This window comes from Leptidea sinapis, chromosome 1 (assembly GCF_905404315.1).
Source record: "Leptidea sinapis chromosome 1, ilLepSina1.1, whole genome shotgun sequence".
In the NCBI taxonomy this organism is placed as follows: domain Eukaryota; kingdom Metazoa; phylum Arthropoda; class Insecta; order Lepidoptera; family Pieridae; genus Leptidea; species Leptidea sinapis.
Window position 1 is genome coordinate 1,719,067 of NC_066265.1, and position 17,692 is coordinate 1,736,758.

At 32.8% G+C, this 17,692-nt stretch overlaps 1 protein-coding gene across 1 annotated transcript in view; it reads left to right on the forward strand.

Moving 5' to 3' along the window:
* LOC126979615 (fatty acid synthase-like) overlaps positions 1-6,146 on the forward strand; it is a 53,433-nt gene extending 47,287 nt beyond the window's left edge. Inside the window, exons 33-38 of the mRNA XM_050829047.1 lie at positions 2,356-2,506; positions 2,591-2,741; positions 3,033-3,180; positions 4,262-4,438; positions 4,721-4,823; positions 5,521-6,146. Coding sequence (XP_050685004.1) covers positions 2,356-2,506; positions 2,591-2,741; positions 3,033-3,180; positions 4,262-4,438; positions 4,721-4,823; positions 5,521-6,089 — 1,299 coding nt within the window. The 3' untranslated portion in view covers positions 6,090-6,146. The remainder of the gene's footprint in view (positions 1-2,355; positions 2,507-2,590; positions 2,742-3,032; positions 3,181-4,261; positions 4,439-4,720; positions 4,824-5,520) is intronic.
* Positions 6,147-17,692: the final 11,546 nt, after the last annotated feature.

Below are 17,692 nucleotides of genomic sequence, written 5' to 3' on the forward strand. Positions count from 1 at the left end.
CTCGGAATTATAATTCGAGATCAATAATGTTGCCAACAACACCTTTTCCATTGTGCATGTTAAAATATACTAAAATATCATTTTAAAATTATAAGTGGAGTCTTAATATATATAATTAAATATTTCACAACGTTTTCTCTTTGTAATATAGCATAAAATACAGCCAAAAATTAAAATGTAAATTTATTGTGCACACTTTGCTTTGACACAGGCAATAAGATAGAAGCTCTAAACATTTGGCTCGTCTACAGAAGAAAAACGTAAATAATGTTATAAAATATCTTGGTCTTAGTGACAGGTATGACTGGTCGCCATATTGTTTTATTCATTCGGTTTCTGACGTTCGTTGTGAATGAATGTGCTCGTCTTGCTTTCCCGTTGTAGTTGTTAAGATTTTGTTTGTTGTTAAGTTTTCTTTATTTTGTTTATAAATTTATTTTTATTTCGTTGTTGTCATTAACATAATGAAGCATGGATGCAGAGCCAGGTAAATCGACCAAATAGGACATTCTGTCACCTTTGAAAACGCGCGCAATGCACTCCAATTTCTGTGTCTGAAAAGGTTATTATGATGAATGTCTTATGGGCATTATTTATCATAACAGCATGTCTACAAAAATTGGCCTTAGCATCATTCTTGGTCTTTTTTTATAAAAATACGGGACGAGATGAATAGAAAATAAAACCACTGAAGAATTTAAACCACCTCGTAAAACCAGCCCTACAAATAATATTCCATAGAAATTTGATGAAATTACTTTTTTAGCACTAAGACGAAAAGTGCATGCTTTCTTTTAAAGAAGTAATACCTACAGTAAAATGAGTTTAGTATGTTAACAGTATAAATCTTATATATAAAATTCTCGTGTCACAATGTTAGTTACCTTACTCCTCCGAAACGGCTTTACTGATTTTTACCAAATTTTATATGTATATTCAGTAGGTCTGAAAATCGGCTACTATTTATTTTTCATACTAGGGGTATGAAAAATAAATAGTGATAAGGGTTGTTCACCCTAAACATTTATTTCTTATTTTTTTAACAATTTTTTTATTTTAATTTTATTATGATTCAGCATTAAGAAATACATAAAACTTCAATTTTTCACCCGTCTACGATCAACATCTATTTTTGTATCGCGATTTTTATATTATTCTGTTCCATCCACAGATCAGCATTTGGGTTGCAAGATGGCAACCGAATGTAATAATTATTCTAATAGGATAAATTTTATGTATTCAAATATATCGTATATTCGGTAGTCTGGGAATCGGTCGTCATCTTTTTTTTATGCCGCAAAAATTTTAAATATTACATTTTTTTATTACTTTATTTGGCAATACAAAGTTTGCTGGGTCAGCTAGTTTTATGTAAAACTTAATCTGTAATTATAATCATAAGTTATTTGATATGGGTGATTAAAATATTTATTATTATTTTAAATTGTTCAAGCTTTTAACTCCGATCTTAATCTGCCTGATTTTTCAATGCATACGATGAGAATCGTCGTACAATATATAATTTTTTAATATACTACCTACAGCCACAGATCACGCAACATCGAAAATGTGGTTTCATACTAAAATTAAAACTCCTAAATAAGCAATCTTAGAGTGCATTACTACAGGTTTAAAAGCTCGAACCGGAAAAGGAAGGCGTCATATAATATCCCATATAGGCAGCGAGGACGGTTTTGTAGATGGAGCATTATTTATGTTCGAATCCAAAAAAAAAAAACTGAAAATTCGCTCATTATGAAAAGTGGTTAAATGACATACTGCCAACGGTAAAAATCAATTCGGCATTTGTTTTAATGTCCCTTATCACTCCCGAAGGTTAGAATCGAACCTCACAACTGCCCGACGGAAAGCACAAATTATTCAATAGCTCATATCCAAAAATATAAATTATGAAGAAAAAATGATAAAAGCTCAGTTACTAGAAATCGTAAAAAGAGTTAAATCGAATTATAAAACTTTTTCTGGGGACGAGTTGGCTGCGGAAAATAAAATTTATTATAAAAGTCACCAATTCCGATTCGTCAACATCAAGCTCTTCAGACCCCGAATCAGAAAGCGAATATTAATATGGAAATTATTTATTTTATCTTTCGTAACCATTATCAAATAAAGACATTTTTAAATATTTTATATATTATATATTTACATATTATTAATCAAAATAAGTTTATTATTAAACTACCCTAGAAAAATGTTGATAATCTCCGAACTGTCATTTTGACAATGACATTTCTTTGTTTACATTTTTGTATAGATCAAAAGATAATGCAATGGATCATTATTCAGAAATTGTTAGAAAATCAATTAGTAAAATAAAATATTATTATTTTACAGCCTAACATTAAAGATTCAACTGATGGTAATGTAGATATTGCAACTGCTATTGAGGGTATTGAGCAGGCTCTTCTTACTCGTGAAGCTACTGTTGTTGTTCAACATAGAACCAAACCAATTTCAGTGTTAGAAGGCTTGCAAATTATTACCGGTAAGACGAAGCTGTCTCAATATGAATACTAATGTAATTGTTGGATTTGAGGTTTTTTGTTCTGCTGTAACTTATATTCTTCAGGTATTGACTTATCAAAAGATGTTAGCAGTGATGTGCCGTTGACAGATACAGTTAAGGACTCAATAAAATTGCGCAGTGTCAAGGATTATATAAGGGATACATGTAATGTATCATATGCGGACGTACAAATGGAGAAATTAACAATTCAAAAGTAAGCATTTAATTTATATTATCAGCTTGTGCCACAGTATATTCATATTTAATTGTTTAGTTACGCTGGCGATACCAGCCTTTGAGTAACTATATACTCTAGAAATGCTAGAAGATTGTTCAAACAAATCTGGCAATGTTTTAATAGAATTATGACAAAAACCGCAGTGGTGTATAGCTTTCTTTCTTTCTAAAATGTCGTTTCACAATGTAATGTAATACATTTAATTAACAAAAACAATAGAGAAGTGCATATTATCTATTTAGAAATTAATTCTATTTTTATCAACAGCATTCTTGACATCGAGAGCCTCAACGTAGAGCATTCATACAAAGAAACGACTGGAATTGAAACGTTCTTCTCTTGCGTAGATCCTGATGAACTTTTGTCAACGACTGAAATGATATTCCCTCCTACCCTGGTTACTAGGTCGTCGATGGTAATTTCCATTTACATTATATCATAAATTATTGAGGTGTTAATATATAGAATATATGATGAATTATAATAAGAAAAAAAATTTTGGATGGTCATAATCAGACCTACTCGAAACAGAAACCATTATACTATACACTTTTGTAGCGTTACATTATAAATACAAAATAATTTAACCATAGAGTAATGCTTCATCATCATATCTGCTGGAAGACATCCGCTGCTGGACAAAGGGCTCCCCGAAAGATCTCCACGACGATCAGTCCTGTGCTGCCCTCATCCAACCTATTTCGGTGATCTTGACCAGATGATCGGTCCATCTTTAGGGGACTACCAACACTGCGTCTTTCAAGACGTTGTCGCCATTCGAGTACATCACTGCCCCCACGGCCATCTGTCCACCCTGCTTTGTACTCTGCCCACTGCCACTTCAGTTTCATAACCATTCGAGCTATGGCAGGGACTTTGGTTCTCCAACGGATCTCCTTATTTCTAATTCGATCTTTCTTATCAGGCCGTTAATTATCGACCACGTTTGCATGCCGTATGTCATCACTGGTTAAAAATTTGCATCTTCAGACACTGTGGAATTTGGGTCGAGACAATTTTATGGAGTTTCCCGAACGCCGCCTATCTGAATGGATTTGTAGATTCGACGAGTGATGATCGGACTCTTTCGCGAAATTGGACCTACCTAACTGGATCTTTTGTCCAAGGTAGACGTACTCGTGAAAAATTTCGAGAATACAGTTCCCAACACGACATTAGATATATTAGATATGCTCGTCGCCTTGTTAATGTTCATTTTGAGATCTACTCTTTGGAAAGCTGTATCTCAATACAATTTTCCTCTGGCCTCCAGCTGGCCTCAGTCATTGAGTACATTATGACTTTAAACTTCCAAGCTCTCAGCCATGATTACGATATCGTTTGCAAATCGAACGTGGGTGATGTATTCGCCGTTGCCGTCCAGCCCATTCCAGTCCAGAAGCTTAAAGACATCTTTCAACGCAGCGTTGAAATGCTGACGTGTTGAAGTAATTCTCATAATGTTGTAGAAATAAACTGTTTTTCATTCATTTTAGCGAGATGATGAATTTGATGTGAACCAAACATTCTTGTGTATTGTACCCGGAGTCGAAGGACATCATGGTCGTTTCCGTTTGCTCTGCGAGAGGCTGAAACTACCAGTGCTTCTGTTACAGCCTAGTGTTAACAGAAAATACGAGACCTTTAGTGAAATGGCCCAAAGGTTTACTGAGGTGAGTTTATTTTAACAGGCTAGCAATTTGTTTGAATTTGTAATGTTTAAATCAAATCAAGATCAGTACTTCTCAATATTTACTTACGTAGTTATGTGTATTTACAATATCACTGACATTTTAATAAAGGATTTCCTATCGGAAAGAACAATACAGACAGATTCAGCTTCTTGCCTACTACCGATGAGTTCTAAACTTATAGGCTGACAAAAGACTTAATGGCAGATTGTTACACAATTTTTTTTACTATGAAAAAATATTAAAGTAATAATACTTTCTTAGATCCTGTTGAAGAAGACAAAGTTGCAAAATAACTTCTATTTATTGGGATATGAGTCAGGAATTATGGTCGCGTTGGAAATGGCAGCCATCCTCGAACAACACGGTAAGACATAATTTACATAAAATAAATAAATTATACATACAATAAATCATTTAATTCAGCCTACGAGGCCATAACATAAAACTTACGAATTTATTTTATATATTCCAGTGTGCATCTAAGTTACCAAGCGCACACGAAACTGAAATTTTATACAAACATTTCGCATAAATAATATTATATTCTTAGCAATGTGATTAAAATATTCTTTATACACCATCTCTGAAAGTAACTTTTTAATATTTAATTATGACAATTATTGCTCTAAAGGTGCGTTATTTATTACAAGTAATATTTGCGATTGGAATAGATAAATGAGAATTGAATTTTAACGCGTTATTCATTTGTTTTTTGCTTGTGTATTAAATTCTTTTCTATTCTTCCAATTTTGTGGAAAGGGCATCACTTGTTTATTGATTTATTTACGGACGATACGATTATTTACGTTATGTTTATGTTTTAATTGGTATACAAACTCAGTGATAGATAGTGATAGCCTTAATATTATTCTTAAGTACATTATTACATATTCAATTTTCAACAAAACTTTTACAAATATAGTTCTCTCTGTTTCAATTCAAGTCAAATTGGTACTTTAAATTTATGAAATATAATTTATTTGCAAAACCTCATAGGTGTAGTATAAAGTACTATTTTATATTTGCAACTATATTATATTTAAATAATTCTTATTTTGCAGGATTAACCGGTAAAGTATTCTGTTTGGGAGGATCACCACATGAAATTTCGACGGAATTCAAAACCAAACTTGGACACCTTAGTGAGAAACATTTACAAGACACCATTATAAAGCACATGGTGTCTCTTGTAGCAGATAGCAATGTTGATGTAGACCCTATACTGAATAAGGCGTCGACTTGGCAAGAAAAAGTGGTGCTAACTGTAAGAGAGCTAACAGGTCGTGTACCGCATTCTGGACAGTATGCCAAAGATCTGATAGAGACAGCATATGCACGGATATGCACTGCATTAAAGTATAAAATGAAGCCCCTTAAACTCAGATCTCGTATCATTATTTTGCGTGCTCAGCTTAACACAAATGATTCATCAATCCAGGACTATTCTTCAGAGCCTGTTTTAGTCTACCAACTCAAAGCACCATTGGCACACTCCGCTAAAGACCTTCGATGTTCTGCAATAATTAATAATCACCTTGATAAAGAATTGCTTGATGCTTTTGATAAGAAAAATCTCTGTGAAACGTTCTTACTGAACGCTGACTCATTCATGGCTACATTAGGTAATTAAAATGTAATTATAATAATTTTCAAAAATACATAAAATATATTTGGTTATGGATTTGAATATTGCTTTTCATTTAATATCAACAGTATATTTATACATACATTCTATCTCAGTGCAGTCTACGTGATTTGGAAAATATAATTATTTTCTATTAATGCGGAATACACTTACGCATTCATTCATGTCTTATTCGAGATGTAATCTTAATATATCTCAAGGTAATTTTTTTATTGCCTAGAAAATGTCTTTAGTTGTTCTTATACCAAGTAGGATAAAAAATTAGAACCTAGCAACTACAGATTGATATATTTATTATGATTTTTCTCAAAAAATACTAAATAGTGGTACACAAGAGAGATAACAATCTGTTTTTGAAGGTTCCCTTGTCGTATCGTCCCGAAAATACAGCACAAGGAAGCTCATTCCACAGCTTTGTAGTACGTAGAAAAAAGTTCCTTGAAAACCGCACTGTGGAAGAATGCCAAACATCCAGATGCTGGGGATGATTTCCTAATTCGTGGCGTGCGAAGTTGGAATTCGGCGGCAGGAAAAAGGTGAAACATCTCTTCGGAACACTTTAATAAATGAGGTAGAAGACACACAATAAAGCGAAGTCTCTACACAATGCCAAGTGATTAAGCCGTTCACAGAGCACTCGGTCCCCGCTTTGAGCTGTTCTGCGATGCAAACGGTCAACTGGGGTGCGCCAGACCAGAACTGACAGCAATACTCCATAATATATGGCCAGACCAACACTTTGTGAAGATACAATTATAGACCAGTTTCTGTTCTACCTACAATATAATTAGTAACTTTTTTGAGATAATAATATTAAATCAATTTTAAAACCATTTCTCTGGAAATTCTACATTACATTACATTCTAAAATATTTGATTTTACGAAAGGTCGTTCAACATTTGATGCCGGTATGGCGTTGATTCGACACATATTTAATGCTTGGGAGAAATCAGATAACACCATATGAATATTCTGCGATCTTTCAAAAGCATTTCATTGCGTAGACCATTCGACCCTTATCTGTAAGCTCAATTTTTTATTTTATTTATTTAATAGGAAGCCCACGTTGTATACAATGTATTACCTTATAGTATATTCACACATTAATTACTTATATTATTTAACATCGTATACCCTGTTTACGGGCTAACTCGACATGAAATTAATTACTTAATTAAATTACAAGTACTTAAAAACATTATAAACATTTGACAATTTCCTCGTTTACTTACTATCTACATTACTTTATAAATTAGTTGCCTACACAAAAATATAAAAAACTTATAACTCTAAACAAAAAAAAAATAAATTTTATATAAACTAAATTTAAAATACAGCAACTATTATTAAATATGAAGAAACGAATGATATTATTTAGTATTAAAAGCAAATCAATTTATCTTATTACTTTATACTTAGGTAATTGAACCCAGAACAAAGAATATTCATCAGGAGCCACAATGTGGATGGGCGTGCCTCAGGGTTGAATCCTAGGACCTTTCCTATTCCTAGTCGAAATTAATGATTTGCCATTTGGAGCCTCAAAATAATGTGAGATTGCTCCTTTCAGAGAGACTTCATGAGCTTATATTATTGATTGATATTCACAGAATTTAGATAAAATAAACCTGTCCTTGGAAAACATATCTAAATGGTTCAGGGTGAATAATTTGTCACTTAACGCGAGCGAATCAAAATGTTCAATACATTTTGATTCGCTCGCGTTAAGTGGTTGGTTATTTTGATCTATTCCGCAGTTGCGTCTAAACTCAACATCGGAGAAGGGACTACGTCATGTTTGCGCATGCTAAGATATACCTTATTACCGTACCAAGCTATGGTATTTTAAATTTGTATCAACATTTTTTTAAATTTACATGCTTATTTACTACATTAAAGAAAATGTATTTCTCTGGGTTAATTTTATTTATACCTACTGTATATTTTGTAACAAACTATGTAAGTACTCATTTTCGTAAAATAATAATAACTCGAAAGATAAAAACCAAGCTCAAACCAGCTTTTCTGCTTTAATATGACACGAAGCCGTTTGAAGTCGTAAAATGACTGATATAGCAAGGTATTTCAAAGCATTCATACATGCCAATAGAGATTTAAAATTTAAATTTAGAGGATTTTCCTCATGCAGTTGCGAGTAAAAATGCTTTCAGCTATCAATAAGACATGCAGGCTCACGTTTGCGGTCTGAATATTACAAACCCTCTGGTCCAGGACATCGGCTTATGGCGATGTGCCGTGGAAACTGATGGGGACATCTACTACGGCCATATCAGAGAACTGTGTCCCTGGGTGTTGAGAGACCCTGAAGTTGCTGCTGCCATTATTACAAGTAAATCTATTTTCTGATTTTTTTATGGAACAGGAGGATAAGCGAACCTACGGGTCACCTGGTGGTAAGTCATATACCATACCACCACCCATTCTTTTTTACTCCGAAATTTACTCCTCTGTGGCGCAACGCTACACATCCTGATAGTGAAGATGATTGTGGCGTGTAGAGCATAGATGGAATTAAGCTGTAGAAATCAGGTCAAAGAGCTCTTCATTTAGACAAGTATTTTTTTCTCTTTTGACTTGAAAAAAAATCATCATCACATCGCAAGCCTACGAGTTAGCCACTCGTAGGCTTGCGATGTTAATATCGAATATTCTTGCTTGCGTGGAAGATAAGATAAGATAAACTTTATTTGCATTGATTAGGTTTCATTACAAGATGGTATAGTACAAATGTTTACAGTTTGCTATTCAGCTCTATACAAAGCATGCAAATGTCAGAGATTTACAATTATTTATATTAATAAGAAATTTAAATATCCATGTGACAAATCAAGAATTCATTTACTGCGAGTACGCAAAGAACGAACATCAATGAGAAAGTGATGAATTTCAACGATTTTTATCAATTCGAGGACTGCTTTTCTTCGTATAAACTTCACAACTTTTCTCATCGAGCTTGCAGTGATTTATAAGGCAATGATCATACTACAACTAATACTTTAGATAGCAGACAATAGAAGACCATTTTGGTATACTGTACATACTAATAGTGAAAGAGTTGATCTCACCCTTCATGAAGAAGACCGATTTAAAACTAAATACTACTAACTAAGTGTGAATACGATTGTTTTCAGATTTACGTGTTACTCTCTAGCTTTAGATTGTAGATAGTTATATATTTGAATTTTTTATGCTGCAAAATTTTCTTTTTTTGAGCTTTCACCAAAGCGAAAAGCACAAAATTTGAAACCTGCCAGATAGCTATGGAGAGTAGCATGGTGAATTTAAGAAAATCAGACAGAGTTTGAAGCAAAGTCATCAGAAGTCGCACTAAGATATAAAATGTTATAACGATAATACAGAAACAAAAATGGCAATGGACAGGAGTTACAGTAAGAGTATATCAAAAAAAGAACAAAAGCATAGTGTTTTAGATTCCCTAATAGAAAGAGGAGACAAATTTGGAGGAAGACAAGATAAAGACGATAGCAGGAAAATGGACAAGAAAGGCTCTAAACTGAGAAGAGTGTAAAGAAATGGAGGAAGTGAAAACTTCGTCTGTTTGCCAATGTTGGGCAAACAGACGAAGTTTTCAACGACATCGAGTCAGCAGAGTCGTTACTTGTAAGTTTGTTATTTGTAAATATCCTTTTTAAGTCCGAATAAAGGCTATTATTATTATTTCCTTCTTTTGTTTTATTTGTAGTTCAAATAAAATGTTAATATTTTTTAAGATATTTTTCCTTAAATAATCAATTCTGATGTGGTTCGCCATTCCTAAAATTACCTAATATTAGCTATGATGTTTGCTTATGTATAGCAATTGGACCATAAAATAATTTTAACTAATAGAGAGTGATATAACGAGCCCAATGTTTCTTTGTGATGGGGTTGTTACTTTGAATGTTAGGAATAACAACTTCATTTTGTGATCTCATTTGTTTCAATAAGGGATATTCAGCTTATAGTATTTATGTTAAAGCTTCTCAATTAAATGATAAGAATTATTCTACTAGAAAATTAAGTTTTACCACAGGAGTTTGTGACAAAAACCTTACCAGAAATGTAGGAAACCAAAAAAATATTAGGGACCTTTTTCATAAAAAAATAAATGTCATTTCATGTACTACATTTCTGTTTCATTATAATTATTTTAATGAAAAGTTGATCGGAGGTTTGATTTACTAGGCTATACAGGGCGTCCCAATGTTATGGGACATGAAGGGAAAGTACATTAAATATCGTAGATAGGGTATTTTACTGAAAGTAGACATATAGTTATTTTTAAAAGTTAGTAATTCTGCATTCAAAGATTTTCTAAAAATTACGTGCCTCGTCTGGGAATCGAACCGACTTAAATGTACTTAAAAAAAACATCCCTACTTTTATGATATGTAAATATGAGAAAGTAGTCATTTAAGTGGGTATTTTTTTGGAAATTAATTAATCAAATGCTAAAATTGTGATCCCTCCTGTCTTACACAAATCGCAAATCTTTTAATGACTCCGCTGCCTTTTGATTTTTTTATCATTTTATGGTGAATACTCGATATGATATGGCACAATTCTGTTTGTAACTCGCCCACATTCACGTATCGCTTTTAAACTTAAAAAAACTATGCTATAAATTTATTAAATATTTTAATTATGAAGTGGGTACTTATTTACGTATAATCAATGCTATCTATGGAATGATAATATCTCTACTTTTCGAACGTCGTCGACGGCAATAAATAACTTTCTTGAAATTTGACTCAAACATTTTACGTTGCTCCTTTCTTTTAAAATACTATGTTACTTAAGAAGTTATTAGTTTTTAGCCATTCTTTCGATTGGCACCATAAAAGTAGGGGTATTTTGTTTTACATTTAAGTCGGGTTGAGTCCCAAACGAGGCAAGTAATTTTTAGAAAATCTTTGAATGCAGAATTACTAACTTTTATAAATAACATAAAGTCTTCTTTCGGTAAAATACCCTATCTACGATATTTAAGGTACTTTCCCTTCATGTCCCATAACTTTGGGACATCCTGTATATTATTAACAATTTTCTCTCATCAGTTTATCAGGCATAATACTAAGTTGAAGAGCTGGTTCGTCGGTATAAATGTCTTTTGGTTTAGGTTAATTGTCGTAATATTACTAGCGGCCATTTTCAACAACTAAGATAGGATAAGATATATTGAAAACGGCCCTTAGTTTAACTTACGGATACATTGCTGTCACCGTTTAATAACAAGATTTTATCTTATTATTTATTTATTTATTGGTAATCAACAGCGTTACAGTAAACGTTAATAAACAATAATATATAACATAATTCTTAAGGCCATTATAGATTACTCATATTGAAAATATTATTTTACAATAGTTTTACAACAAGATATATTACAGAACAACTGCCTCTTGTGTTTCTTATTTACTGTGTGTATGTTTGTGTGTGGGTGTGAAAGCGTATGCATGTGGTTAGTATATAATAATATGTATATATTTTAAACAAATGAGTAAGGCACTGCTTTAGACTTGTGTAATTTAATAATTTCACGCTTCAATTTATCCTTTTCTAACATGAAGATATCTAGAATATCATAGTTATTATTGTAATTATTTTGAATCCTGCAAATAATCGAGTTTTTATAATAGTTCGTTTTGGTACGTGGTGCAACCAGGAGTTTTGTATGACGTGTTCTATATTGTGGTACATTAAACGATAGGGCACTTAATAATTCAGAACAGTTTGTATTGCCTGACAATAAAGAATGTAGAAACAATCTTTCCATAGTTAAGTCCAATACAGATATAGCCCAATGTTATCTGTCAATTGGTTATTGAAATGTAAGTAAGAGTAAAAGGATACATTTGTCTACGTCTAGTAAATTAAACTAAGGATAGATAGGTTATTGAAAACGGCCGTAGGTAGAAAAGGTGTTTTTAATGTTACTAAGTTGAAAAAGCGTATCTAGCCAGAGGTGTATTTTCGATTTAGTATCATGATTTTCCAATATTTATTTTACTACGAAGATAATATAATATTTAACTAAATATCTTTAGTATCTAGTAAGCCGACACAATACTCACCTTTTCACACAATCTTATATATAAAATTCTCGTGTCACAATGTTAGTTACCTTACTCCTCCGAAGCGGCTTTACTGATTTTTACCAAATTTTATATGCATATACAGTCCGTATTATTACAAAAAACTTAGATAGACCTGGTTTAAGCCCAGACTTTAAAGTCTTGGTTTATGTTTAGTACAGTGGCTTAAACTTGTCCTTATTACAAATAAACCATGGACTGCTTAGTCCGCGATTTGAACCATGGTCTCAGTTACGACCACAGATTATATTATAAGTCATTCGTTCACAATGATTTCATTCGATCTTAACGTTCCGTATGCAACGAAAACAAAACCCTTTTCTTATTTAATTGGCGACTGATAATATTTAGGACGACAAAAAATAATAGGAATTTATATAAATCGAACAAAGATTAATAATTGCATGATCGATGATAACATTTTTTTTTTATAATTGTTACCTTAACACGATGATCAAAATCCCTCCTGACGTAAAACAAAATGACTTTCCCGCGCGATATTCGAATCCATTTTGATAAACAAAACTCGCAAGTTCAACAAAAATTTCTTGAAAATGAGTAGGTATATAGTTTGGAAGTGTTATAATTAAGTTGGTAATTGTTCCAAAAAAAAGTATAATATGGATCAACAAAAGAAAAGACGTGCAGTAAATTGGACAGCTGAAGAAACGGTAAGTGAAATAGTTCGCCCACTATAAGGAATTAGTGTTGTGTTCATCTTAATTTTAAATGTTTAAGAAATTATTACGCGAATTAATATCCAAATCGCGGCATATTATTGAGGACAAAAATACAAAAAGTTCAGTCAACATGAAAAAAGCCAGTGAATGGAAAAAAATAGCAACAAGGTATTAATAATTAATAAGTATTTTCTTACTAAAGTGATAGTGATCTGTAATGAGTTGTAAATGTATTGTATTGTTAATATGTAACTTTAAAATACTCATTCAATGCAAAATTTTCTATTTCTAAGAATGCATGAACTGACGGGAATGAATAGACGAGAAGGGGAAATTAAACTGGCCTGGAAGAGGATGAAGCTTAGGGCCAAAGCACGCCTTAGCACACACAGGCAGCAAACCTTGCAAACAGGTGGTGGTGAAAAGCCCAAGTCACCTTCTCAGGAAGACTTGATGATTATGGCAATGGCACCTCATGATTTTGTCATAGAAGTCAACAACTATGATAGTGATGCAGTGCCAGCAACTGTATGTATAACACTCATTTAATTAGGTAGTAATGTAAAACAGAGTAAAAAAAATGCATGTATAGTTCTCAGCAAATCTTTATTAATTAATATGTAATATCCATGAGGTACAATAAGACCACCAACAAGATATTGAAATAGTAGCTGGGCCTAGCATAGAAGCAGTAGTAGCTGGTCCTAGCACACCAATTGACTCAAAAATTGTAAATACAGAACCCTATTATGAAAGAGTTACAACATTAGATAAAGATAAAAACACATATTTAAAATTTCTTATAGGTATTTAAATTTAAATTCTAACAACATCTATTTTTAGTGGATATAATAATTAGGGGTCACTTTTGAAATACAAGATGGCCGCCGCGCAAAGTTATGATTTCAACAATATGGATACCGAATCCGAGATTCTCGAGGGTACAGAGAATGAATTTGGGATCATTTTCGAATTCCAAGATGGCCGCCGCGCAAAATTATGGTATCAACATTATGTATATATCTATCATACGGTATATTATCGAGGGCGCAGAGAACGAATTGGATTCACTTTTGAAATTCAAGATGGCCGCCGCTCAAAATTATGACTTCAACAATATGGATATCGTATTCAAGGTTCTTGAGAGTGCAGAAAACAAATTTGGGATCATTTTTTAAATCTAAATTGGCTGCCGCGCAAAATTATGATTTCAACAATATGGATATCGTATTCGAGGTTCTCGAGGGTGCAGAGAACGAATTTGGGATCATTTTTGAAGTGAAAGTTCTTTACGCGCATGAGGGTGAATTTTTTACGGTTGAAACGGAATAAATTGTTACAAAAATTAAGGACGTTTTTATCCAAGAAGAGGGAAGGGAGATTGAGTCTGATTGAGATAGAGTAAGAACGGACTAATGTAGCAGACGGTACCGCTATGAAGTAAAACAACTTCACTACTAGCGTTGTATCATGTAGGTTTAGCACGCGGCCGCGAGTAAGTAGGACATCTTCCCTACTAGCTTTGTATCGTGCAGGTTTAATAAGTAATAATAATTTGTAGACAATCTAATAATTTGTAAAATTGACAAAAATCAATTGGTTTAGAGAACAGATTAGGATAATTATAAACATAAACGAGATTTAAAAATTGGTTTTCACAAATAAGTTTCACTTCTGACATGTGTACTTTGTACGCACGCCATTTTTTGTGGTGTCTGGTGCTTTGGACCTAGCTTGTCCCCTAAGGACACCTCCCCTAAAAGTAAAGTTGATAAAAATACTGTAGACTTACCTTGTGGGGTATCGTTGGATAGGTCTTTGAAAGTTGGATTCAGGTTTGATACATGACATTTCCTTTGGTCTTTTGTAAATAATGCGGGATTAATGAAGATATACGCTACATTTATGAAATAGATTATACCTTATGATTACAATATCTATTGAAATAACTCTTCTTGACATAATTTGGTGGTAATAATTGATAAGAGGGGTAGAGCTTTTTGTGGTTAAAAAGGGAATAAATTTTTTTTTTGCATGTAGGCTATCATTAGGTAGGTCTTTCAAAATCAAATTTCGAGATTTTTTAATTAGATTAGTAACGAAATGTGTTTTGTAAATATTGTGGGTGCAAAGTCGAAACGTAAATATTTATATATTTAGGTATTTAGGGAATGAAGAATTAATTTAGTATGTGGGTATTGTTAGACAGGCCTTTTAAAATAAAATTTAAGTTTATGGATGAATTCTAATTTTGACGCTGTAAATGACACCCATGAAGAAAAGTTTGTAGATTTCATAGGCGCCATCATGGATTTCGATTTTGACCCGATATTCGTTATTGGTGACCCCAAAAACCATGAAAATTACACCCATGATGAGAAGTTGGTGAATTTCATAGGCGCCATCTTGAAATTCGATTTTGACCCGAAATTCGTTATTGTTGACCCCGAAAACCTTGAAAATGACACCCATGAAGAGAAGTTGGTAAATTTCATAGTCGCCATCTTGAATTTCGATTTTGACTCGATATTCGATATTCTTGACCCCATAACCATGAAAATGACACCCATGAAGAGAGGTTGATAAATTTCATAGGCGCCATCATGGATTTCTATTTTGACCGGATATTCGTTATTGTTGACCCCGAATTCCATGAAAACCCATGAAGAAAAGTTGCCATTTTTATAAGCGCCATCTTGGATTTCGATATAATATAGACCTTATATTTAGAGATGAACTTATAAATCACAAACTCTTAAAAAAATACAGAAACTAAACATGTAAAGTATCAAAGACAGTATTGTAGAGCTTATAAAAAATATTCATTTTCGTACAGCGATCTTTCCTAGTACGAGCTGCTGCTTACAACCGACACAGTGTCTACCCACGACGGCGGCCGAGCGCGGACTGACGTTGTTGCGATAGATCTGTCTGTGCAATGCGTACGGAGTGACAAAATAAAATAACCATTCTGAGCATTTTCCTATTTATTAACCTTCCCTAGTCTTCCACAAATAATTCAAGACCAAAATTAGCCAAATCGGTTCAGCCGTTCTCGAGTTTTAGCGATACTAACGGACAGCAATTCATTTTTATAGATAGATAACCTTTCCTTACATTATCATATTAAAATACATTAAATTAAAGTAATTAGTAACTAAGTTTTTCTCAAATAAAACAATTTCAATATTAAAAAGTTCAACTTAGATAAGTTTAAGTTATCACTTGTAATTATAACAGTCATTCAAATTTAAATTAAAAAAAAAACTTAATTCTCTGTAAAACTTTATAAGTCTTTTAGTGCAAGTTAGTTAATAGCATTCAAATGAGTATAACAATATTTAATAACAAAAAAAAATGTGTGCGACAGTGCATGTAATCTTTACGCGCGACTGAAGTAAATCTTAATAATAATTAACTTTAGGAATAATTAAGAGATACATAAATATATTACATTAAATAATGCCTTGTTACCAATTTTTTTTTTCTATTTGTATTCTGCGTCTTGGCAATCTGTCTTTTTTTCAATTTTCAATCTGAATTTTAGATGGCAATTGTGTCGCATAACGTCGTGTGTGTAAAAGCAGTTTTTTTTTTAACCAAGATGGCCGCCACGAAAAATTATGATTTCAACAATATGGGTATCGTATCCGAGGTTCTCGAGGGTGCAGAGATCGATTTTGGGATCATTTTTGAAATCCAAGATGGCCGCCGAGTTAAATTATGATTTCAACAATATCGGTATCCGAGGTTCTTGAGAGTGCAGAGAACGATTTTGGGATAATTTTTTAAATTCAAGATGGTCGCCGCGCAAAATTATGATTTCAACAATATGGGTATCGTATCCAAGGTTCTCGAGGGTGTAGAGATCGATTTTGGGATCATTTTTGAAATCCAAGATGGCCGCCGCGTTAAATTATGATTTCAACGATATGGGTATCGTATCCGAGGTTCTTGAGGGTGCAGAGAACGATTTTGTGATCATTTTTGAAGTGAAACTTCTTTGCCCGCATGAGGGTAAAATTTTTACGGATGAAACGGAATAAAATGTTTTTATCAAACATTTTTATCCAAGAAGAGGGGAGGGAGATTGAGTCTGATTGAGATAGACTGAGAAAATGCGAATGTAGCTTGAAGCAGACGGTACCGATATGAAGTAAAACAACTTCACTACTAGCGTTGTATCATGCAGCTTTAGCGCACGGCCGCTAGTAAGTAGAACATCGTCTCTATTAGCTTTGTATCGTGCAGGTTTAATGAGTAATAATAATTAGTAAAACATCTAATAATTTCTAATATTGACAAAAATCTATTGGTTTAGAGAACAGATTAGGATAATTATTAATATAAACGAGATTTAAAATTTGATTTTCACAAATAAGTTTCATTTATGACACGTGTACACACGCCATTTTTTGTGTTGTCTGATGCTTTGGACGTAGCTTCCCCCTAAGGACACCTCCCCTGAAAGTGGAGTTGAAAAAAATACGAATTACCTTGTGGGGTATCGGTTGGATAGGTCTTTGAAAGATAGATTCAGGTTTGATACATGATATTTCCTTTGGCCTTTTGAAAATAATGCGGGATTAAGGAAGATATACGTTTAATTTTTGTAATAGCTTATACCTTATGTTTACAATACCTATTGAAATAACTATTCTTAAGATAATATGGTGGTAATAATTGATAAGAAGGGTGGAGCTTCTTGTGGTTAAAAAGGGGATGAAGGGGATTTTTTGTATATATAGGTACATATATAATTTTATTGTCAATGTTTATGGTAGCAGTAGA